This window comes from Dipodomys merriami, unplaced genomic scaffold (genome assembly GCF_024711535.1).
Source record: "Dipodomys merriami isolate MVZ:Mamm:240054 unplaced genomic scaffold, mDipMer1.0.p SCAF_213, whole genome shotgun sequence".
NCBI lineage: Eukaryota > Metazoa > Chordata > Mammalia > Rodentia > Heteromyidae > Dipodomys > Dipodomys merriami.
This window is the reverse complement of record NW_027203527.1, coordinates 1,990,871-2,015,355: the sequence shown is the minus strand read 5'-3', so window position 1 is coordinate 2,015,355 and position 24,485 is coordinate 1,990,871. Positions and strand designations below refer to the sequence as shown.

The 24,485-nt window shown below is 36.9% G+C and overlaps 1 protein-coding gene across 3 annotated transcripts in view; it reads right to left on the bottom strand.

The window, feature by feature from the left end:
• Nucleotides 1-24,485, bottom strand: part of LOC138834393 (soluble lamin-associated protein of 75 kDa-like) — a 51,565-nt gene that overhangs the window by 21,063 nt on the left and 6,017 nt on the right. For all 3 annotated transcript variants that reach the window (XM_070033029.1, XM_070033028.1, XM_070033030.1), the window contains exons 2-5: nt 9,975-10,110; nt 8,648-8,747; nt 7,956-8,041; nt 3,835-4,006 (exon numbers count right to left, since the gene is read on the bottom strand). In XM_070033029.1, coding sequence (XP_069889130.1) covers nt 3,835-4,006; nt 7,956-8,041; nt 8,648-8,747; nt 9,975-10,106 — 490 coding nt within the window. In that variant the 5' untranslated portion in view covers nt 10,107-10,110. The remainder of the gene's footprint in view (nt 1-3,834; nt 4,007-7,955; nt 8,042-8,647; nt 8,748-9,974; nt 10,111-24,485) is intronic.

The following is a 24,485-nucleotide window of genomic DNA, read 5'->3' as shown; positions in this document are numbered from 1 at the left end:
GTTTTTAGACAAATTCTTGTTATGTAGCAAAGGCTGGCCTCAAACTCACCCCATATTCTTGCTATGTAGCCTAGGAGTACACCCACTCACCTATAAACTACCAAGCCCAGCCCTAATATGTCAACATGTTATCAATTAGGGTACATGGCCGGGTCTTTCACCTTCCATTCATTTTATTAACTCAAACCACTAGTCAATATATTGCCCTTATTTGCCTCATATAAAGAAATTTCTAATTTTTAAATCATTCACATAATTTTGGATTAAAATTTTAGTTCAAACATGAAACAATGTTAGAAAGCAAAGATCTCACAAATTAACTTTCACCAACATACTTGCATAACTTGAGGGATATATTACGATTATTTTTCCTTTTTAGTTCAACTAAATAATTTAAATTATTTATGATTTAACTGGAGAACTTCAGTAATTTTTTAGAAGTATCCATTTTTATGTAAAGTAGGTCATATTATATAGCTAAATTTTGGATTTTAAGTGCTGATATGAATTCAGGATGGATTGTTACATGAACCAAACAATTAGTCACGCAGTCTAGCTAACTGTGGCCATTATCAATTCTGAAACCAAAATTTTCTCTTTTTTTAGGTCCATGACCAGTACTCAAACTCAGTAGGGGGTGTCACCTTCACTCACTGGTTAGTGCTTTACCAAATGAGCCATGCCTCCAACTCTAGAATTTTCTCATAACTATAGTAGTGACTATGAAATAAGAGACACTGTAAGTAACAATAGTTTAAACTACCAACCAAGAATAAGTGAGAAGAGAAAGAAATAGCTCAAGTTCTCAACACAAAGTCTAAGGATCTTTTTTTAAAATCTATTGTGCATGTTGCAGATTCCTTCAAAAAATACTCATATTCAATTTTCAAATTGGAAAATTAGACCTGTATTCAAAATACTTAAAGAACTCTATCTCAAAATGGAAAAAGGAAAGGAGAAAGAGAAAAAAAATTCACTTACAGACTAAATGTAGATTAGTAGTTGGTGTCCAGGGACTAGGGGCTGGGAAGGTGGCTCAGTGGTAGAGCGCATGCCTTGCATGCCAGAGGCCCTGGGTTTGATTCCTCAGCACCACATAAGCAAAAAGAAAAAAGCCAGAAGTGGCACTGTGGCTCAAGTGGTAGAGCGCTAGCCTTGAGCTGAAGAGCTGAGGGACAGGGCTGGGAAGGTGGCTCAGTGGTAGAGCACTTGCCTTGCTTGCTCGAGGCCCTGGGTTCGATTCTTCAGCACCACATAAGCAAAAAGAAAAAAGCCGGGAGTGGCGCTGTGGCAAGTGGTAGAGCACTAGCCTTGAGCTGAAGAGCTGAGGGACAGCGCCCAGGCCCAGAGTTCAGGCCCCACAACCAGACCCAAAAACAACAACAAAAAAAAAACAAACAAAAACAAAAAAAGAGCTGAGGGACAGCGCCCAGGCCCAGAGTTCAGGCCCCATGACCGGACCCAAAAAAACAAGCAAACAAAAAAAAAAAAGAAATGGGAAGTGACCACTATGGCTTCTAGTGGCTGTTAGCAGTGGGTAAGGTGTTTGCTTGAGGACAAGGAGAGACAGGTAAAAGAAAACTTCTGGGCTTAAAATAAGGCTCAGGTGAAAGAGTACCTGCCTAGCAATCACAAGGCTCTGATTTCAAACCATAGTGTTACAAAAAAACAAAAACAAAAAAGAAAGAAACCTTTATGAAATAGATTATGTTCATATGTCCACTGTCTTGATTATGATATATATGACAAAACAAAACAAACTGCAAGTTTAAATATGCCAATTTTATGTATATACATAAAATGTGGAACTATTTGTTTGTTTTTTGTCGTTCGTGGGGCTTGAACTCTGGGCTTGGTCGCTGTCCCCAGCTCTTCAGCTCAAGGCTAGCGCCCTACCACTTGAGCCATAGTGCCACTTCCAGTTTTCTGGTGGTTTATTGGAGATAAGAGTCTCACGGACTTTCCTGTCCGTGCTGGCTTTGAACCGTGATCCTTAGATCTGAGCCTCCTGAGTAGCTAGGATTACAGGCATGAGCCACCAGCGCCTGGCCTGGAAAATATTTTTAAAAGCAGTAAGATAGGCATGCAAATGTTGACCAAGATGTGGAGAAACTATAATCCTTGTATGATACTCATAGGAATGTGCAATAACTTTGAAAGTTTGGAAATTCCTTTACAAATGAAACACAGAGTTACCACATGACCAGCAATTCCATTTCCAGGTATGCAGATCAAGAGAAATGAAGTACACATTTGGTTATTCAAAATAGAAAAACATTAGAAAGAACCCAAGTCTATCAACTAATGAAAGATTAAAAAAAAAAGTAGAATACTTCACCATGAAAAGCAATGAAGGACTGATACATATTATAATGTGGATGAGACTTGGGAAAAAAGGCAGCAACAAACCGTATGTTGCATGATTCCACCATCTATCTCATATATTCAGTTGATTCATGGTTACCAAAGCCTGGGTAGCTTGCAATGCAGAATTTCCATTTGTAATGCTAGCTGCTCAGAAGGCTAAGATCTGAGATCAAGGTTCAAAACCAATCCATAGACAAATCTGAGGGACCCTTATCTCTTGGAAAAGTAATGGCACAATCCTGGAATCAAACACTGATCAGACTAGAAGGGAATGGGATACTTTTTTTGTGTGTGCCAATCCTAGGACTTGAACTCAGGACCCTGGCACTGGCCCTCACTTTTCTTTGCTCAAAGTTAATGCTCTACCACTTGAGCCACAGCAATGGCAAGGTTTTTACTGATAGTGTTACACAGAAAGCAAGCCCTCAATAAAAAGTTATAAAATAACATGCATTCCAAAGGTCTGTGAGATGTTTTCCTGTAGGATATGTGTGAGCAGCAAAACATTGACAATTTACATAGGAACTGCCTTGTATAAAATAAAAGATTAAAACACTATGTTTTATTTTATAAATCATACCTCAATACCAATCTTTTATGCAATGCAATGAAATTCTATTAAACCTTTTTTATCACCACATTGCAATAATATTTCTGAATACACTTAAATCACTGGCTCTATTTCAAACACACACATGAATTAAATATGAAAGGAGACCTGAAATATTTAGCATAAAATAATTAGCATAAAAATAGGATTAAAGCTATCAGTCACAGTCGGGGGCTTGAGGCTCACACCTGTAATATTAACTACTCAGGAGGCTGAGATCTGAGGACCGAAGTTTGAAGCCAGCCCAAGCAGAGAAGTCCCTGTGAGACTCTTATCTCAATAAACTACTCAAAAAAAAAAAAAAAAAAAAAGGCTAGAAGTGGCGCTGTGGCTCAAGTGGTAGAGCGCTAGCCTTGAACACAAAGAGGCTCAGGGGACAGTGACCAGGCCCTGAGTTCAAGGCCCATGACAAGCAAAAACAAAAACAAAAAAAAACACTATCAGTTACTACTGATCTTCAAATCAACAGTGAGTTTGGTAAGATCTTTAGACTATACCTTATCTTAACAGAAGATTTAAGTTTGGAAGATTTATAATGGAAATAAGGAAGACTTTTTTCATTATTCCAAGTGTGGCAGGTTTGGTGAGTACACAACAGTAGGCAAACTTGAATAGTTTGGTGGTAACCAAGCATGGGGGTCTATATGCACTAAGTAAGCAGACAAGATCTTTCTATTCAGTGGCTCTATGGAGCTGAGAAAATGATGAGGGTGAAGAAGCTGTACTAGTCATCAAAATAGTACCAAAAATACTAAGTAGGAATACTATATAATATGCAGTACATATTAACAAATACAGTCTGAGTGTTTAAAATGGAGATCTCCATAACATACTTTACATAACTTTTAAATACTTACCTGTAGGTTTAACTGAATAAAACCCAATAGCCTCTCCTTTCTTCCAAAGAATCTTAGCATAATCAGTACTGCTGTGACACAGGAACGGGATCTCATTTCTCTCCATTTCTTGTTTTCTATAAATAATTCGATTCAGAACATACAGAACCACTCTTTCCCCAAGAGTGCTCACCTACAAATAGAGTTGGACAACAGGCACAGTAGTTACAATATGCAGCGCCATTAGGAAATTTTACTCATCTTGCTCTCTGAACCCACACCTCCTACTGGCATTCACAGCACTCTGAATACAATACTTTGTAAGCCATTTTATCATCATAGAGTTGACGTTAATCATTCATGACAGTAACAACCCATTTCCAAAAGCACATTTTATGCATGGAATACTGTCTCAGCAAATTCAAAACCAGGGAAAACAGGTTCCCAATGCACCAGGAGCCTAGCATCTCTTTATTCTTCATGCTTCCATGCTGAGACCCAAAATCTCCTCATATTTTTAACTGCTATCCACTACATGCCCTGCTTAGACTCTCTTTGGCCCCATTTCAGCCTCCACATTAAAAAAAAAAGAAAAGAAAAGAAAAGAAAGTTATCCCCTGAAGACTTTAAGAGCAATTACCTCATTTGATGAAGGAAACCATAATCATACCCTTGGGAAAAGGCATCTGCCTCTTGTTTTTCAGGTGAAATGTTCTTTTTTTTTTTTTTTTTTATCTAGTCATGGGGCCTGAACTCTGTGCCTGGGTGCTGTCCCTCAGCTCTTCAGCTCAAGGCTAGTGCTCTACCACTTGAGCCACAGCACCACTTCCAGCTTTTTTCTTATGTGGTGCTGAGGAATTGAACCCAGGGCCTCATGCATGCAAGGCAAGCGCTCTACCACTGAGCCACCTTCCCAGCCCCAGGTGAAATGTTCTTTTAACAGCCTTGTCTTATCTATACTTACAGGAATACCTTAGTTCTCTACTACCACCCCTACACCCCTCTGCTAGACCAGATGAACAAAAACTGTGGCCTGGGGGAAGGACTGTGAAACACAGACTTAAGGCAATCACAGACCAGAAGCACTACTTCACCTTCTACACATGAGACCTATGGTCACAGTGACCCAACAACATCAACAGCCTTTTAACATTCAATAGCCATCTATTCCCTACAGATATCTTTAGCACTAAAAACAAGGGTTGGGCTGGGAAGGTGGCTCATGGCAGAGTGCTTGCCTTGCATGCATGAGGCTCTGGGTTTGATTCCTCAGCACCACATAAGCAGAAAAAAATGCCGGAAGTGGCGCTGTGGTTCAAGTGGTAGAGTGCTAGCCTTCAAGTGGTGAAGAGCTGAGGGACAGCACCCAGGCCCAGAGTTCAGGCCCCATGACCAGACCCCAAAATAAAATGAAATAAAATAAAATAAAAATAAAAACAAGGGTTCTGTTCATAAAGTCTATATTCCCTCAAGTACTTCTAAAAGAAGACAACTTCATCTTCTGATCTGTGGAGTAGAGAGAAAGGATTAACTATATGCATATACTAGTGCCCAAAGTATCCCTGGTAGGGATCTACCATACAAAATAATACACTAAATGGCAGAACTGATTAGCACTAACTGACAAGATCATTCCTTCCTTTCAGTCCCAATTAACATAATTTTTTTCCTCAAACTGAGCTGGAATCTATTTCACAAAAATCATATTATGAACTTCTGCAGCTACACAGAAAACTAGTTATTTGAATATAGCCATGATATTCCTCTAAAGTTTATACCAAAACTAAACATTATAACAATGAAAGAAAAGGCTAAACTAACAGTGTGAGGTACTCTTGTCAATTTGCTCCTTTGGAAATAAATGCTCCAGATCTTTGACGTCCCTCTACAAGTCTGGCACATGGCCATTATAATTACAAACACTGAACAGACTGATGAGACAGTGGAGTTTTCAAGACAAATTCAGAGGTTTTATCAACATATCAGACAAAATGAAATAAGGTTTATAACAAGTAAGTCAATTGTTCAAGGTCCTGGGTTTATGAAGTAGTAATAATAGGTACTCTCTCCTATGACTTTACTGATCAATTTTTCTTTAATGTAATATCTGAGTCAGGCACTGGTAGCTTACTCCTATAATCCTAGCTATTTAGGATGCTCAGATCTGAAGAGCACTGTTCAAAGCCTGCCCAGTCGGGAAAGTCATAGAAACTCTTATCTCCAATAAACCACAAAAAAGATGGAAGCAAAGCTGTGGCACAAGTGGTAGAGCACTAGCTGTGAGCAAAAAATCTCAGGGATAGCACTCAACACTCAGGCCCTGAGTTCAAGCTCCAAGACCAGTATATGCATACACTCATACCTTCATACACACATACACACATACATACATACATACACACACACACTCACAAATTAATACAATATCCAGAAGGAACAAACAATACTAACTGTACTACACTTTCCTTCCATCTTTTCTTCCCTTTGGAGTGTGATCTCTTCCAAAGTTTCAAACTCAAAAAGGAGAAATAGTAACAACACAGGAGAAATAGTAACAACACAGTAACCTGCAAGATTCTCACTTTTCTATCCTAGATTTCAAGGCTTTTTGAGATCATTTCCTTGTTTCTTCTGATTGGTTCAATTACCCCACAAAATTGAAAAAAAGTAGCTGACACTAGATTTGACAAGATTTTACAGATTTAGCCTATCCTAAAAACCTTTTAGAGGACAAGTATCAGGATACATGTTTGTTTTTTAGGACACGTATAGGGTACATATTTGTATCTGTTTATTCCCCAAAGCAAGTCTTTCTTCCTGTTAGGATTAATTAACAAGATTTATGCATCTGTTAAAAACCAGTAGTGGGGGGCTGGGAAGGTGCTCAGTGGTAGAGCGCTTGGCTTGCATGCATGAGGCCCTAGGTTCGATTCCTTAGCACCACATAAGCAAAAAGAAAAAAAGCCGGAAGTGGCGCTGTGGCTCAAGTGATAGAGCACTAGCCTTGAGCTGAAGAGCTGAGGGACAGCGCCCAGGCCCAGAGTTCAAGCCCAATGACCGGACCCAAAAACAAAAACAGTAGTGGGCTGGGAAGGTGGCTCACTGGTAGAGTGCTTGCCTTGCATGCATGAGGTCCTGGGCTCGCTTCCTCAGCGCCACATAAGCAGAAAAAGTTGGAAGTGGCGCTGTGGCTCAAGTGGTAGAGTTCTAGCCTTGAGCTGAAGAGCTGAGGTACAGGGCCCAGGCCCAGAGTTCAAGCCCCATGACCAACAACAACAACAAAAAACAAAAACAAAAACAAAAACAAAAAAACACAGTAGTACATCTCTAAGAAAGTCATTATTCTCTTAAAGAAAGACAGGTCTAATGTATCTCAACTTAGTCAACTGTCCTATTCCTCAACTTATATTAAAAAATCATACTCTTGGGCTGGGAAGGTGGCTCAGTGGTAGAGCGCTTGTCTTGCATGCTTGACGCCCTGGGTTCACTTCCTCAGCACCACATAAGCAGAAAAAAAAAAAAAAGCCGGAAGTGGCGCTGTGGCTCAAGTGGTAGAGTGCTAGCCTTGAGCTGAAGAGCTGAGGGACAGCACCCAGGCCAGAGTTCAGACCCCACGACCAGACCCCCCCTCCAAAAAAAAATCATACTCTTCCAGAAGGAAGATGTTAACACTTCATATTACAACTTGATTTCTATAGCTTTTCTCTCTTATATATGCCCGTCCTGTATCCCTGCACTGAAGCTGGTTGGCATCTACTTAATCCCCCGAAGAGGCCAGAAAGCTGTGCATCTTGGTCTCCAACAACTTGGTTATTCCCCAGCTAAAGTAGGATAGGCTAGCATGTAAGGCTCAACCAACAAACCAATTTTGTAGTTAATCACTCCTAGAGACAAGAAGCTCAGCAACCACAGTCCCTCCTTAGGCAGCTAAGAAAAATCAGAATCTTAAGTGGATAAAGGTAACCGCAGTTCAATAGTTAGTTCCTCTCAGAAACATGTGGAATCATACAAAACAGAGGAAGCCTAACTTGAGGGGTGGATTCATTATAAGAATAAAATACCAATATAATGTAGCATGGTTATAATGAAATGGGGAAATAAGCTATCCCATTTAAACAGTGAATTATAGGACCTTTTGTTACCTGCTTAAGTCCCTCTCTTGAAGGAACAGATGTTTTCACAATATCATCAATGGCCCACCACTGATCAGCAAGGTAAAGTGCCACAGCTAAAATAGAATAAATGATGATTAACATTTAAGTCTTAGGCGTTAATATAAACAATTTTACTATTTAGTAAGGTTCATGTAGTCACTCTTAAATATATCTACACTTTATTTTCTTCATTTTTTTGATAGTGCTAGGACTTGAACCCAAGAACCCAGGCCTTTACTACTGTTTTACTAAGCTACATATTCAGTACCTATATACACATTTTATACTATATGATACACTGTAACCCCATTTGTACAATTTCATTTTATTTTACCTATTAAACAATTAATCTAAAACATTAAAAGAAACTTCCTTCAGATAGCCACCTTCTTTTTTTTTTTTGGGGGGGGGTCCCGTTGTGGGGCCTGAACTCTGGGCCTGGGCGCTGTCCCTCAGCTCTTCAGCTCAAGGTTAGCGCTCTACCACTTGAGTCACAGGGCCACTGCCAGCTTTTTTCTTTTTTCTTATGTGGTGCTGAGGAATCGAACCCAGGGCCTCATGCATGAAAGGCAAGCGCTCTACCACTGAGCCACCTTCCCAGCCCCATATAGCCACCTTATTAATAAATTCCTATTTGAAGAAAAACACCTCAGTTAACAAAATCAAAGCAAAAAGGAGACCTGTAAGTGAATCCTCGGGTGCAAAAAGAGCAAGAATTTTCTGAGTCTGATCTCCACCATAAAGAGGTACAAAGCCTACACTTGAGAGGCTAATGGGAATCTGAAAGGATAACAGATTTAAGATTAGTAAAGTGGTTGTTAGAAAACAGATAACAAAACACTACTAAAACATTAAACTTTCCTTACATTTATTTTAATTATAAAAGTTAATTTCATAGAACACAATATACCTAGTTTCTCAAGAAAAGAGCAAAAAAATACAGAAAGTAAACTCAGTCAAACTTTTAGAACAATTGTGCTGCCTGGGGAGTGAAAGTAAAAAATTTATTTCAACAAATATTACTAAGCCCTAGACATACCACTAAATAAAAACAAAAGCTATGATAGGCCCCCCAAACCAACTGTAACTTACCATCTTTACGTGGACTACATGAGGAAGACATTGATCATTTTCTAGTAATAGAAACTAGTTAGGCACATTTATTTTTCAGTATGATACATGCAATATTTTAATGTTCTTTTTTTTCGTCAGTCCTGGGGCCTGAACTCTAGGCCTGGGCGCTGTCCCTCAGCTCTTCAGCGCAAGGCTAGCACTCTACCACTTAAGCCATAGCGCCATTCCGACATTTTCTGCTTATATGTTGCTGAGGAATCGAACCCGGCTCTCATTCACGCAAGGCAAACATTCTACCACTGAGCCACTTTCCCAGCCCCTATTTTAATGTTATTTCTGCCTTCATTAACCCAGTACTAATTCTTCATTTACTTTCCATATTAATGAATTACAAAATATTGGTGCTAGTGAAGACTTGAAATCTTATATATCCATATAATTTCTAGAAGACAAATCTGAGGCCTAAAATGATTCTTCCCATCTTATTTCACAGTGGAATTCAAATGATTCCAAGTCTAAGGGTCCATCACAATGTATCCTCGATTATTAACTAGAATTTTTAATTTTACTATTTTTAAAAACCAAAGATTCATGACACAATAATGTACTATGTCTTCCTGATTTTTTAATTAAAAAGAAATTTCTCAACTCAAAATCCAAATCTAAACTAAATTTTAGTTCTAGTTGGTAACTAGTCAGCATAATTAGTAAACTTTTTGTTTATAATTTGAAAGACAAACATTTAACAATAATTTGTGGGTTTTCTCTTTTTAAAAAATCAGTCATGATCCTCTATTCAACCAATACTAACACATTTTCCTAATAAAGATTTCAAAACAGAGTAGCAAATACTAAAATGAATATTTAGAAAAGAATGCAGATTTTATGCAGAAACTCGGCCAAACGATTGGCAAAAATCACTGAAGGCCTTACCGTAAGATTGAGAAAAGAAAAATATTCTGGATTTTCAGGGTCTCCACACCTTAAATCTGACATGTAATCTTCAGCAGAACTTTCTAATTCCTCATGACTGCAGTTATTCAGCAAATCCACGGGGAAGGCCATCCTCCTTAACAAACAATATGAACAGCTTGCTTCAGAGTAGGAAATGCCATCTTCCCTACAGACAAAAGTTCTGTGATTTTGCTAGATTTCATTGTAGCAGGTTTTCTATTGTCTATGCCAAGTTATTTTAAGCCTGTTTATTTAATCAGATATATAAAAGGAAAAAAAATACTTTCTAACATATTTAATCTGTTTTAAAAATGGCAATGAAATAAGAATTTATGGATTCTTTCTTCAATGATAAAAATGTATGTAATTATATAGATATAAGCCATATAACATAAAAAAATATACATAACTTCATATCTATATGTATATACCTATATTTTCAGATGTATATATGTATATACATTATATATACTTATACATATACATATGACTTCATATATATAAATATATAGTTTATGTATATAACCCTCAACATAAAAAACCCTTACAAAAGGACACAATGCAGGTCAGGTGTTGGGTGCTTACACCTGTAATCTTAGTTAATTGAGCGGCTGAAATTGGAAGGAATATAGTTTTAGGCAAGCCCAGGGGGAAAAAAATTACAAGACCCCATTTCAAAGGAAAGAAACTAAATATAGTGACATATATCTATCATCTCAGCTATCACAGGAAGTATAAAATGGGACGATCATGATCCAGGCAAGGGCCCAGGAAAAAAAGGGAGACCCTGTTTCAAAGCAAAGCGCTTAGGGAACTTTTTGAAATGATGCAAATGTTCCACAACTGGGTTATAGTGAAGAATTATACAGCCCTAGAGAGCAAGGGAAGGGGTGACACTCTCCAAAAAGAAATATATTCATTACTTGAATTATGTAAGTGTAATACCCTTGTACATCACCTTTATAATAACAATTTTAAAATAATAAACTTACTTTAAAAACTAGCCCTACAAATGTACAGAGGGGTTACAATTACATGGGCAGGATAATGCATACATTTCTTACCAAGCATTGCAACCTCCTCCTTTGTTTACCCTTCACCTCCCTTTACTTTTTTTTTTTTTTTTTTTGCCAGTCCTGGGTACTGTCCCTGCGCTTTCTCAGCTTGATGCTAGTGCTCTACCACCTGAGCCACAACTCCACATCCTACAAATGTACTTTTTTAAAGCATTACATTGTACAATTGCAATGAGTAAATATTGTGGTACTTAAACTGTATCTGATATACAAATATCTTTAAAACACAATTATTCATTTCACTTCTTTTAAGAATGTTTTAAAGTTTTTAAGCTTTATGGGCTTTTCTATTAAAGTCAAGAAAAATATAGACTCTATCACCATATAATATTTCTCAGGTATTAACCAAAGCAATTACATAAGGGAAAACAATTAGAGACCTAACAGATGGGTGTGGGATGGGAGGGTAGAACTATCATTATTTGCAAATAATAATATACTAAACTGAAAAATGGGTCTGTACAGGTGTCCGCAAGCCTCTCTTCAAAACCAGCTAAGCTTTATTCCTATGTACACCTGTCTTCCTTTTTTCTTTCTTTTAAAAAAAATTCCATTTATTCTATCCTTTTCTAATCACTGACTACTTATTTTTAACATGATTATTTCATTTACCCCACATACTTCATCTACTTTCTCCATCTGCTTTCTTCTTTTTTCGTTCCTTTGCTTCCATGTTTACTTTTCCTACCTAATTTTGAAATTCTTAGCTTTTTTTTTTCTAGAGCTCTAGCACACCATATAAGAAAGAACCCTAGTCTCTTTTGTATACAGTACAATATTATGGGGGGATACAGATGATATCTCCAACTGTTTTTTACTTTATCCAAGTATCTGCTTGGTTCTAAATTAGTGCATTTTTTTCTTTTTTTTGGTCATGGGGCTTGAACTCTGGGTAAATTAGTGAATTTATTATTGCTGAGTTATACCCCAAGACTAAGGGCAAGAAATGGTACATCAACCTTACAATTCAACCCTTCCTGAACATAAAAAATTAACTGAAAGACTTCAAGTGGTTACAACCTCCAGTTAACACCTTGACTTAAAAGCAAATCATAAAACACAAACATAAGAAAAAAATTTAAAGGCAAAAGAACAAATCCCACATACAGGGTACAATGATGATGAAATAGATGAAATCTCAAATACTGAACTCAAATGAATGGTGTGAAGGTGGCTCAGTGGTAGAGTGCTTGCCTTGCATGCATGAAGCCCTGGGTTCAATTCCTCAGCACCACATAAGCAGAAAAAGCCGGACATGATGCTGTGGCTTAAGTGGTAGAGCGCTAGCCATGAGCTGAAGAGCTGAGGGACAGCGCCCATGCCCAGAGTTCAGGCCCCATGACCGACAAAAAAAAGAATGATCAACAAATTGAGGATGATGTATACAAACACTTCAATGAATTCAAAGAGAATATATATGTGTGTATATATATACATATATATGTGTATATATATGTGTATACATATACACATATCTATACATATATGTATAGATATATGTATATATATATACACACAGACACATATATATAAGCAGCTAAATGAATTTTAAAAGATTGCAAAGAAACTGTATAAAGCTGCATGAAATAGAGAATACAATTCAAGATACAAATTTCAATACAGGAATTCTGAAAAAGTCAAGTCAAATAAAATACTGTTAATAGATTCTCCATAAACTTATCAAATGGAAGACAGAGTATCAGAGCCAGAAGACAAAATAAATGTGTAATAAAAATCAGATAGAAACAAATAAGTACAAATAAAGCACGAAGACCGCTAGGACACCATTAAAAGACCAAACCTATGAATCATAGGCATAGAAGAAAAACATTACAGCTAAAGGCATGGAAAAATTATTCAATAAAGAAATAGTAGAGGGGCTGGGAAGGTGGCTCAGTGGTAGAGCGATTGCCTTGCATGCATGAGGCCCTGGGTTCGATTCCTCAGCACCACATAAGCAAAAAGAAAAAAGCCGGGAAGTGGCGCTGTGGCTCAAGTGGTAGAGTGATAGCCTTGAGCTGAAGAGCTGAGGGACAGCACCCAGGCCCAGAGTTCAGGCCCCATGACTGGATCCAAAAAAAAAAAAGAAAAGAAAAGAAATAGTAGAAAACTTTTCAATATTGAGAAAGAAATTGTCTTCCAAATAAGATGCTTCTAGGACTCCAAACATATATAAACAAAAACAGAACCATTCCACATATCATAGTTAAAACATCAACTATACAGAGTAAAAAAATATATATTGAAAACTAAAAGAGGAAAATGCCAAATCACCCATAAAAGACAAACCCACTACAATGATGGATTTTTTTTTTTAAATACCAGTCCAGGGGTTTGAACTCAGAGCTCTGAGCTTTTTCAATCAAGGCTGGTACTTTACTACTTGAGCTATAGCTCTACTTCTTACTTTTTGGTTGTTAACTAGAGATAAGAGTCTCATAGACTTTCCTACCCAAGTGGCTTCAACCCACAACCCTCAGTTCTCAGTATCCTGAGCAAGATTATAGGAATGAGCCATCAGTGCCTGGAAATGGCAGATTTCTTAAGCTCTGAAAGGAAATAACTGCCAACCTAGACTACTATATCCAGTAAGCTAACCTTCCTAATTGGGAGAAAAACAAAAACCTTCTATGATAAACAAAAGCTAAAGCAATTCATGAACATAGAACAAACTATAGGAATTTTAACCCAACAAGAAAAATAAATGCAACGTGAGTATACAGGAAAGAATAATTTTTACCACATAAATTAATGAGCAAATAAGAGTGAGTTAAAAAATTAGTAGTAAAAAAAAAATCACTAAATGGCAGGAATTATTATATCCTTTCAATAACAACTCTGAAAGTTAATGCTCTCAATTCTCAAAACTGGCTAGATGTGGTGACTCACACTCATAATCCCAGTCACTCAGGAGATAGATTGAGAAGACTATAGTCCCAGGCCAGCCAGATAAAAAGTTAATGAGATCTCAACTCCACTAACAGTTGGCCACAGTTATCCCAACTATGTGTGAAATTAAAATAGGAAAATTGAGGTCTAAGCTGGCCTGAGGATAAAAACAAGAAGACAGTATTCCAAAAATAGCTGAGGGCATGGCTCAAGTGGTACAGTGATTATCTAGCAAGCATAAGGCAAAAAGTTCAAGCCCCTCTACTGTACCACAAAAACAAAACAAAACACTAGACAGGCAATTCATCTCACTGGCAAAGAGACAAACACAGACTTAAAAGTGAAATGTAGCTCAGAAGTAAGCAAGAGTAGCTATCCTCATTATATGAGAAAGCAGATTTCAAACAAATACTAGAAGACACAAAGAAGTTCATTCATATTGGTAAAGAAAATATCCATGAAAAGATTATCACAATTTAAATGTATAAGCACTGAATACTGGTACACCTAATTTCATAAAGAAAACTCAAGCAGACAAAAAAGTTCAGACAGAACTCAACTCCAAAACAAGTGGGTGACTGTAATGCACTACTCATTTCAAATGCAGGCCATCCAGACAAAACAATCAAGAAATGTCAGAGCAACATTACAGATCAAATGGATTTAACAGATATCTACAGAATAGTCTACCTCAAAAGCCACAGAATACACATTCTTCTCAGTAGTCCAGGGAACTTTCTTCAAAATTGATTGTATTTAAGCAAGTTTGAATAAATAAAATTGAAATGACCTCCTTAATTTTATCAGATAACAATGGAATAAAACTAGAAATCAGGAACTGTAGAAACTACTCAAATATATGGAGCCTAAACCTTTGTAGATGATCATCAGTAAGTCACTGAAAAAATAAAGAAGGAAATTTTTTTAATGCCTAGAATCAGCTAGATGCTAGTGGCTCATGCCTGTAATCCTAGATACTTGAGTGGCTGAGAATTGAGGATCTCAGTTCAAAACCTGCCTGGGTAGGGCAAGTCCATGAGATCTCATCTTCAATTAACTAACAAAAAGCTGAATGTGGTAGAATTATAGCCTTCAGCAAAAAGAACTCAAGCCCTGAATTCAAGCACTGGCGTACGCAAGGGCACGCACACACGCGCACGCACACATGTGCGCACGCATGTACACACACACACGCATACTCAAAAGCCTAGAGTCAAATGAAAATGAAAACACAACTCATGAGAACCTTTGAGACACTGAAAAGGCAGTACACTAAGAGGAAAATGGATAGCCATCATTTCCTACATTAAAAAAATCAGAAAGATACTACATAGATAACCTAATAAAGCATCTCAAGCTCAGAAAAGCAAGAACAAACATTTATAAATATACATGCTAGCATATACAGAAACACACACACACACGCCTAAGGAAACTGATTAGCTAAGGTGTATCTTCATCAATAGGGAAAAGAAAAACATTCATTCATTCATTCATTCATTCATTTTGTGCCGGTCCTGGGGCTTGAACTCAGGGCCTGGGCACTGTCCCAGGGTTTTTGTTTGTTTGTTTGTTGATCAAGGCTAACACTCTACCAATTGAACCACAGCTCCACCTCCAGCAACCTGGGTAGTTAATTGGAGAAAAGAGTGTCACCAACTTTCCTGCCCAGGCTGGCTCTGAAATGCAATTCTCAGATCTCAGCCTCCTAAGTAGCTAGGGTTACAGACAGGCATGAGCCACCAGTGCCCTGCCAAGGAAGACTTTTTAATAGTATTGTTTCACTTTGCAAGGGGAAGAGGGGAGGCACAGAAATGAAAGGACAAAGGGTGAACAAATACAGCAGTGGTACTCACTAGACACTATGTTGAAAATGAACAATACAACTTATGGGTAGGGACAAGAGGGAAAAATGGGGAGAGAGCAAGAGAAGAGGTAACACTGTCCATAAAGAGACGCATTCTTTACCTGACTTATATAACTGTAACCCCTCTGTATATCACCTTTATAATAACAATTAAAAATAATATTATTTCAATGGTCTGAAATCAATCAGAATAATTTCTATTAACTCTTTACATCAGTATTATTTCTATGAGCAACACAAATGTTGTTGCATCTATTAGTTAATTTGCCCTTTTTGTTGTTATGTGGTATTCTATCATATACAAATTTATTTGCCCACTCTAATAATAGACAACTGGGCTGTTGCCAATATTGAATAATTTTGAATAAAGCTTCTATAAGCAGTCTTGTAGGACTCTTATGGTGGATATATGCACTCTATTTCACTATTTCACTCTATACCACCAGGCTAATCAGTCTTACTAAAAGTTAGGAAAGTATATATTGCATCATCCTGATGGAATACAACAAGAAAATTTGACCCAAATCAAATGAATCCATTAGAGAAATGAGTTAAAGGATGCCTAAGTATGCAGTTAGCCAATTTACAGTAATACTTTCTTCAACAAGTTTGTGGCATGGAGTAATACAGTAATATAAAAGAAAAGAAACTTAAGAGACATATCAAACACTGTGTGGAAAGAACTCTCTCTGATTGGTGTTCTCTTGAAATTTTCCATGATAAAAAGTTAAATAAGACAGTTTGGAAGCACAGGCCTATTATCTAAACACTCAAGAGGCTCAGGCCAGCCTTGGCTACACAAGTCCCTGCCTCAAAACAAACAAGCCAAACAATAAATAAATAGGCCCTATGAATTTCAAAAGAGATCAACTAGAAGCTTAGGTAAATATGTTCGAGTTTGAAAAGGACCACAAAAGCAGGGCACTGGAATTCATGCCTATAATAGGCTGCGTTCTGAGGATCACAGTTCAAAGCCAGCTGGAACAGAAAGCTCACAAGAATCTTATCTCCAACTAATCACCAGAAAACCAGAAATGGTGCTATAGCTCAACGTGGTAAAGCTCTAGCTTTGAGCAAAAAGAGCTCAGGGATAGTGTCCAGGACCCTGAGTTCAAGCCACATGATTACCAAAAAAAAAAAAAAAAAGAAAGAAAAGAAAAGAACCACAAACTAAAAGAAACATGTTATAGTTAAAGAAGCCTGTTTGTTCGCTTAGGTAAATCTTTATATCTCAATCATAAACCTAACATGTAAAAACAAAACTAAGAAATACAGTATGTTTCAATTTACTGATTCTGACAGTTAAAATTTTAGAGGAAATTATAAACACAGAACCAACAGTGGATAAAAGAAGCATTAATTAGGATACTAGTCAAGAAAATGCACTATCCATCCTCTGTTATAAACAAGATCCCAAATATCATATATTCAAATATCTGAATATATGTATCAGAGACTCATGAAGAAAAACATTGTAAGATATTTTTATGTCATATCACTGATTGGATGAAATGCAATAGGATTAATACAATATTCCCCTTAAGTAAATTCACAAGATTCATTTATGTATTATCTACCAAAATACTGTATGTCTGAAACACATTTTATAAGCTTTTTTCCTCAAAGTAATACTCTAAAGGATGGAGTTTAAAATCAATATTTGAAAACTACTGTCAAAAACCTGGTCTATAAAAACCACCACATAAAAATAATACAGCAGTGATGGGCACCAGTAGCTTACTCCTGTAATCCCAGCTACTGAAGAGACTGAGATCGGAGGATCACAGTTTGGAGTTGGAGCTGTGGTTCAAGTGGTAGAGCTCCAGCCTTGAATAAAAAAGGTAAGGGAGAGTGCCCTGGCCCTTAATTCACCCTGTATGACCAAAAAATTAAATTAAAAAAAGTTTAGACAAAGAACTTTACAACTTTGGTGGGGGGAGGGAGGGAAGGTAACAATGCTGGCTAGAAAAAGTACTTATTACCTTACTCATGTAACTGTAACCCCTCTATACAGTATTTTTACAATAAAAGACATAAAAAAGGAAGAAAAAAAAGTTTAGGCAAAGGACATACTACTGACCAAAAGAAAAAAGACCTGATCAAACAGCAAGTTTATGAGTGATCTTTTCTTTTTCATCTGTTACTATGATATGGTTTTTAAATATTTTAAATAATGTCTTATTTAAAAATTCCAAATATACATTTACATTTTACAACTGAAAAGGTTTGTCTGCCCTGTACATGGCTGGGAACACAGGCCAGCCAGTTCTTCTAATCTATTGATTATTCCTCTATCCTGATGTTACTCAAACTTCAATATTTTGTGTTATCACCTCAACATCTGTCTTTGTTCCAAGTGTCTTTACTCTTTTAAAAATAACCTACACACTGCCAGGCACCAGTGGCTCATGCTTATAATCCCAGCTACTGAGGACACAAATCTAGGCCAAAAGTCCTCTAGATTCTTATCTCCAAACAAAATTGCACTCTCAAAAAAAAAAAAAAGCTGGAAATGGAGTTGTAGCTCAAGTAGCAGAGAGCTAGCCTTGGGTAAAAAAGGTCAAGGATAGTGAGTGCTCAGGCTCTAAGGTTAAGACCCAGGACAAGCACAAAAATAAATTCAATAAATAATCACACACACACACATCCCACTGCTTCCTCCTTAAATTACAGTTAAAATATACATAACAACATTTATCATCTTAATGTCTTATTTTAATCACTTTTTTCTTTTTTTCAGCAGTCCTCAGACTGTCCCTTAGCCTCTCTATACTCAACCACTTGAGCCACAGCGTCACTTCCGGTTTTTTCTGTTTATGTGCACTGAGGAATGGAACCCAGGGCTTCATGCATGCAAGGCAAGCACTCTATCACGAAGTCTCATTCCCAGTCCCTTTATCACTTTTAAGTGTACAGTTCAATGGCAGTATACTTGCTCACAATGTTTTACACAAGCCACCAGTATCCATCTTCAGAACTTTCTTACACCAAACAGAAAAATCTGTACCAATTAAACAGTAACTTTCCATTTCTCTTTCCCCTCACCCCAGGAACAACCTCCATTTTTCTCTGAGTTTAGCTATTTATTCTGAGACTCTTACAAGTAAGAGTCATACACAAACAGTCCTTTTGTATTTGCTTATTTCACTACCCATGATGGGTTCAAGGTTGCCCATGGTATGACATATATCAAAATGTGAACTTGCTTTTAATAGAAACATCCTAAAATACTAAGATCTACAACCAACTTGATATGTTAGATTTGCATTCTCCTAACTGGCATTAAAATGTCTATTTTAATTTAAATGTCCACTGAATATAATTTTAAAACATTAAATCACAAGTACTACATCAGCACATTTTAGACAATACTGTTGGAGGCCCTGGGCTCAATCCTTAGAACCTCCAAAAACAAACTGGGGAGGTAAAGAGAGGGGAGAGAAGGAGAAGGAAGGGGAGGAGAGGAAAAAGATAATGGAACAAAACATACTCTATATTCACCAGATAAGATTTTCCTACAAATCAAAATCAAGTGAAATATGACTAGAGTATAAAACAAAACTCATCATTCTTAAACTTTCCTAGATCAAATACTGCAAGTAGAAAAATAACTGTGGAGCTCATCTATATTGTTAGTCAATGATGTAAATTTTTATTGAAGTTTAAACAATCCTGTTTTCCAAGTCTGAAAACTTAAGATACATTCAAATTTTCACACAGATAAGCACTGGGAAAAATAAAATAAAAGTTGTGAATACAAGTTAAAAACAACCATATCTATCCGTTTTCAATAAAAACAAAAATAAATTAATTCCAAAGGTGTGCGCACAGACACAGGAACCTTCTAAAATAATCTAATGTTTGAAAAACCTGTCATTTGCAATGTTTAATTGTATTAAATTTGAAGGGCAATTAAAGAATTAGGAATGATTATAGATCAGTAACAGCAGGAAGTAATATGTACTGGGAGTGTCCATGTGTCAGGCTTTATGTAACATCTAATGAGGTACTTATTACCTCCAGATTATCAATGCAAGAAAGAAATTTACAGTTTAAAAGCCTTAACTAACATCATGCTGCTAATGGGATAAGAAAAAAAACAACCGGGCTGGGAAGGTGGCTCAGTGGTAGAGTGCTTGCCTTGCAAGCCTGAGGCCCTGGGTTCGATTCCTCAGCACCATATAAGCAAAAAGAAAAAAGCCGGAAGTGGCGCTGTGGCTCAAGTGGTAGAGCGCTAGCCTTGAGCTGAAGAGCTGAGGGACAGCGCCCAGGCCCAGAGTTCAGGCCCCACGACTGGACCCAAAAAAAAAAAAAAAGAAAAAAAACAACCATGAATCCTGGCAATGAAGGATAAGTCATTATATACAAAATAAAATAATTATTTTAATTCAGTATAAAAACAATATTTTGTCATGGTTATATAGCATTTTTTGTAAAATAATGTGAAAATAAATAATATGAAATATGCACTGGAATTGGAATTCTATGACTTTGGTTCCTAGGTCCACTCTGCCACTAACTTTATCTTTATGACCACAGGAAAGTTATTTACTCTCTTTAGGCTTTTGTATTCTCAGTGATAATGTGATGCAACTAGACAGAATAATCCTAAAGACCTTTTCACCCCTAAAATCCTAAAGCTGTTTTTCAAATCTCAGTGATTTTAAAACTATCAGTGCCTTATAGTGGCTCTGCCCAGTTTAGAGAAGCAACGGGAAGAACGTAAGGTTCTGGATAAAGATACAGGCTGGCTGTGCTAAGTCCACCAATTCTCCCTCTTTCTGTTGTTAAGCTTCTGTTCTGTGTTACATAACTTTGAAGCTGTCAGATCAAATTTTGTCAAATACTTCATGCTCTACCCATGAAATAAACCAAAAAGCCTAACTAGATTCTACATGACCGAGAAAGCTTAATGTAGCTTTAAGCCAACTAGCTCATGAAAAAATGGACACAGAATGGACAGCGAAGTGTAAAGTGTCCAAACTAATTTATAAATTAAGCAAATGGTATGCCCATTAATCCCTGCTAACCTTTGTAAAAACCTAACCATATTTCTTACATAAGAGCTCTAATACCCTCATCTGCACCAGCTATACTATCCATTTTATAATAATTTTACCTCTTTTACTTAGTTTTATAGAACCATTTGGAAAAAAACAATATTCTTAAGAAAAATATGAAAAAGAATTGGAAAACAAATTCCTACAATTGTGAGATTTCCCCTATTATCCCTATTATTGGTGTCTACTGTTTATCAAGTACATTTTTAAAAGAGGGGAACATATTACCATATTTTATGACTAAAATATTGCATGATTTTCATAGGTTTTATTATTGTCTGGGGGCTTTAGAGGATCTAAGACAAACATACAGGCATTTTTAGTGCTAAAAGATATCTCAGAGAATATACTCTGGGAGAAAATTAACTCATCCAATCCAAGTCGTGATTCTACCTCTTAAGACTATTTCTATCACTGATAACAGGTGAGGTAGATATCCAGGCAACACAATCCGCAAAGTTTTCAATATTTTACACAGAAAGCCAGTTCCTAACCTATGGTTCTTCCTTTTTTCTTCACCTCTTAACAGCATTTCTTTCCCTTTCTAATACTGTTCCTGCACTAATCAGCTCTACTGATTTCTTTGCTTATCTGTTACTTTTCTAGCCCTCCAGTCATATTCAAGGCTAGATTCATTGAACCATTCACCTCTACTCAGAGCTGAAATTTTCATAATGACAATGTGAAGTGATTGAACAAAAAATGCTGTAACTCCCCAAAATCTCAGGTGGGTGAATGTTTACCAATCTCTTCTTGTCTTTTGTGAAAGGAAAATGTTTAATTATATATGAGTGAAGACTGCCTATAAGTTTGGAGATAATGGGCAAACAGTTAACAAACGTCATACTTGTTGTCTCCTTACTTAAAGCAGTAATCAAAACCATCTTTTGAATAATCATTAATCCAATACTGCATTTTGTGGTAAAATCTACTGTAAGCAATTCATATAAATTCCATGATATATTTTTTAATGCAAACCCATGAGGTAGGTTTTTTTTTTAAGTTGGCAGATGAGGAAACAAGAAACAAAGCAGTACAAAGCAATTAAGTTATCTGTTCAAGGACAAAGAACTACTAAGCAAGCTATACCTGATGTCTACTCCTCAGTCACAACTATATAGCATCTCAGGGGTCCTAAGATGGTAAAGATTGACTAATGCTTTCAGGAAAGTCTGAAGTATTCTTTAAAACAAAAGGTTTAATTCTCTCTTCAAGCCCTAAAATACAGTGCCAGACAACCCTCATTTAAACACTAAGGCACTATTTGGGATATTATGGTCTTTCAGAGGCAAAAACTATCACTGTGGCAAGATTTCGCATGTGCAAAAGTAGTTAGAATAAAACACAAGTGCTCAAAAAGCAAACTTGACAGAATTACTAGTTGTGTAATTATAAACAAATTACTTGAACATAGGAACATGTAGAGGAAAAGGGTCACTTATTAAAGAAGAAATAAACTGAAACTAATGGCTGAACACATATTAAAACATTTTCAGTGTGCCAAGTGAAGTGGTGTTGTCTTTAGGCCAACACAACCAAGGAGGATACTTCAGACCATGAATATGGGCAACAAAGATCCTCACACAAACACACACATTCACAAAGTTTACATCTAAAAATGAAAACTTTAGAGGTCATTTATAATCAATATGATGCATAATCCCCAATAGCAAATTCCATTATACAGACCAATTAAACAGTGCTTTTTAAAAGTAAAAATGCAAATAAACAAGTAGAGAGAATGAACAAATAATTCATAAAACAAGAAAAATAAACATCAAAAATGCTAAATTCTATTTTGAAGAAATCTATGTGTATATAATTTAAATTAACTCATTTGTTAATAATACCGGCATGGATTTATGAAGAAAAACTTGAAAGGGCATACACTATACTATTAACAGTATTCGTTAATTCTGTGCAAGAAGCATAAAGGCTCAAGGTAAAAACCACTAAAGAAATTAGATTCCATCTGAGGCATGCTTCGTCTAGTAGCTCACTTTGTAGAGTAGTCTTAGATGTATCTAATAGGCAAAATTTAGATTGCAGCCAGCACTCTACCTCCAAGGCAGGTTGACCTTCGAGGGGTTGACCTTTGGAGAAGCAAAGCAAGATATACGTGGCTGAAATGAAATTCTGTGTCAACTAAGATGCTTAAAATGTTCCAGATAGTCAGAACATAGAATACCAAATATTCATACCCAAGGGTGGATATTAAATCCTTAATTTACTATCTCTACATTACAAGCAAGACAGAATGCTACTTACATTCCTCTGAAACACAAAGTCTAGCAATAAATTAACAGATGACCTTCAAGAGAGAAAGAAATAGAAGCAAACTTGAAACTGAAGAGTCCACTTGACCCTAGTACATACTGTACTGCAATAAAGACAACATGTAACTCCACTACCTCATGACCCAAATTACTGAGTACGGCTTGTAATATCACAGAAACCATTTACAAAAGCTCAGAAAATGAACTAGTTAAATGACTATACCATGAAATTTTGTTAGTTTCAATATTAGACAACTGATCTAAAATTTGTTATTTTATACTTAGCTTTTGATGCTATTATTGGGGCTGGAACTCACAAGTGCTGTCCTTTAGCAATTTTTGCTCAAGGCTGGACTCTACCACTTGGGCCAAACTTCTACTTCTGGTTTTTGCGGTGGTTAATTGAGGGTAAGAGTCTCATGAATTTTCCTGCCTAGGATAGCTTCAAACTGTAACCCTCAGATCTCAGCCTTCTGAGTAGCTAGGATTACAGCGTGAGTCACTGGCTCCTGTCCTATACCTGTCTTTAATACATCTGACTTCACAGGGTTTTACTAAAGTTGTCTGGGGTTTGACATAAGCCTGAAGGCTATAGTTTTTGGCTTTTACTTTTAAAAAGGTAGTCAAAACTATATGCTCAGTGTTGTAAGTATCTTTAATATAAAGTATCAGAGGTTTGTCTCATTTAGAACCATGAAGGTTAATGTTTTAAATTTCAAGGAAATACATTTACATCTCACAACAGAAGCAAAACGAAATTTCATGCTTAGTTTTGCCACACTACCACCACTAAACCCTATTCCCTCATATTATTACTAAACTGCTATGGCTTGGAAAAATATCCCCCAAAAGGACAGTCATTAAAGGTTTAGTCACCAGTCTGTAGGGCTAGTGGGAGGTGATGGAAGCCTTAGGAAGCAGAGCCTGATGAGAGAAAGTTAAGTCTCTGTGATAGGAATGCCAGTAACCCAGCATTCAGCAGCTGGAGAAATCCTCTGTGCAACAGCTGGCAACAAGCACAGTGCTCAGGAGTCAGCAGCAGCCAATGTTACCACTCTTCAGCCTTAGGTATTGGGACCCTTGGGCTTTCAAGGCAGCTAGTCTAGTAGCTCTCAAGCCCTGGACAGCAGGATCCCTCAGCTTTCAAGGCCACACAGCTCCCAGGTATTTTTCCCGCAACTGGGGCTTACATTCTCTTGCACACTGCCTTCTATAGTTTATACGCCCTTCCTCTTGTTTGCTCTCTACTACTCCTGACCTGCCACTATCTTCAGCTGCCTTCTTGCAACTGTCACCCCTTGTGTTACCAGTTCAGCCTGTTC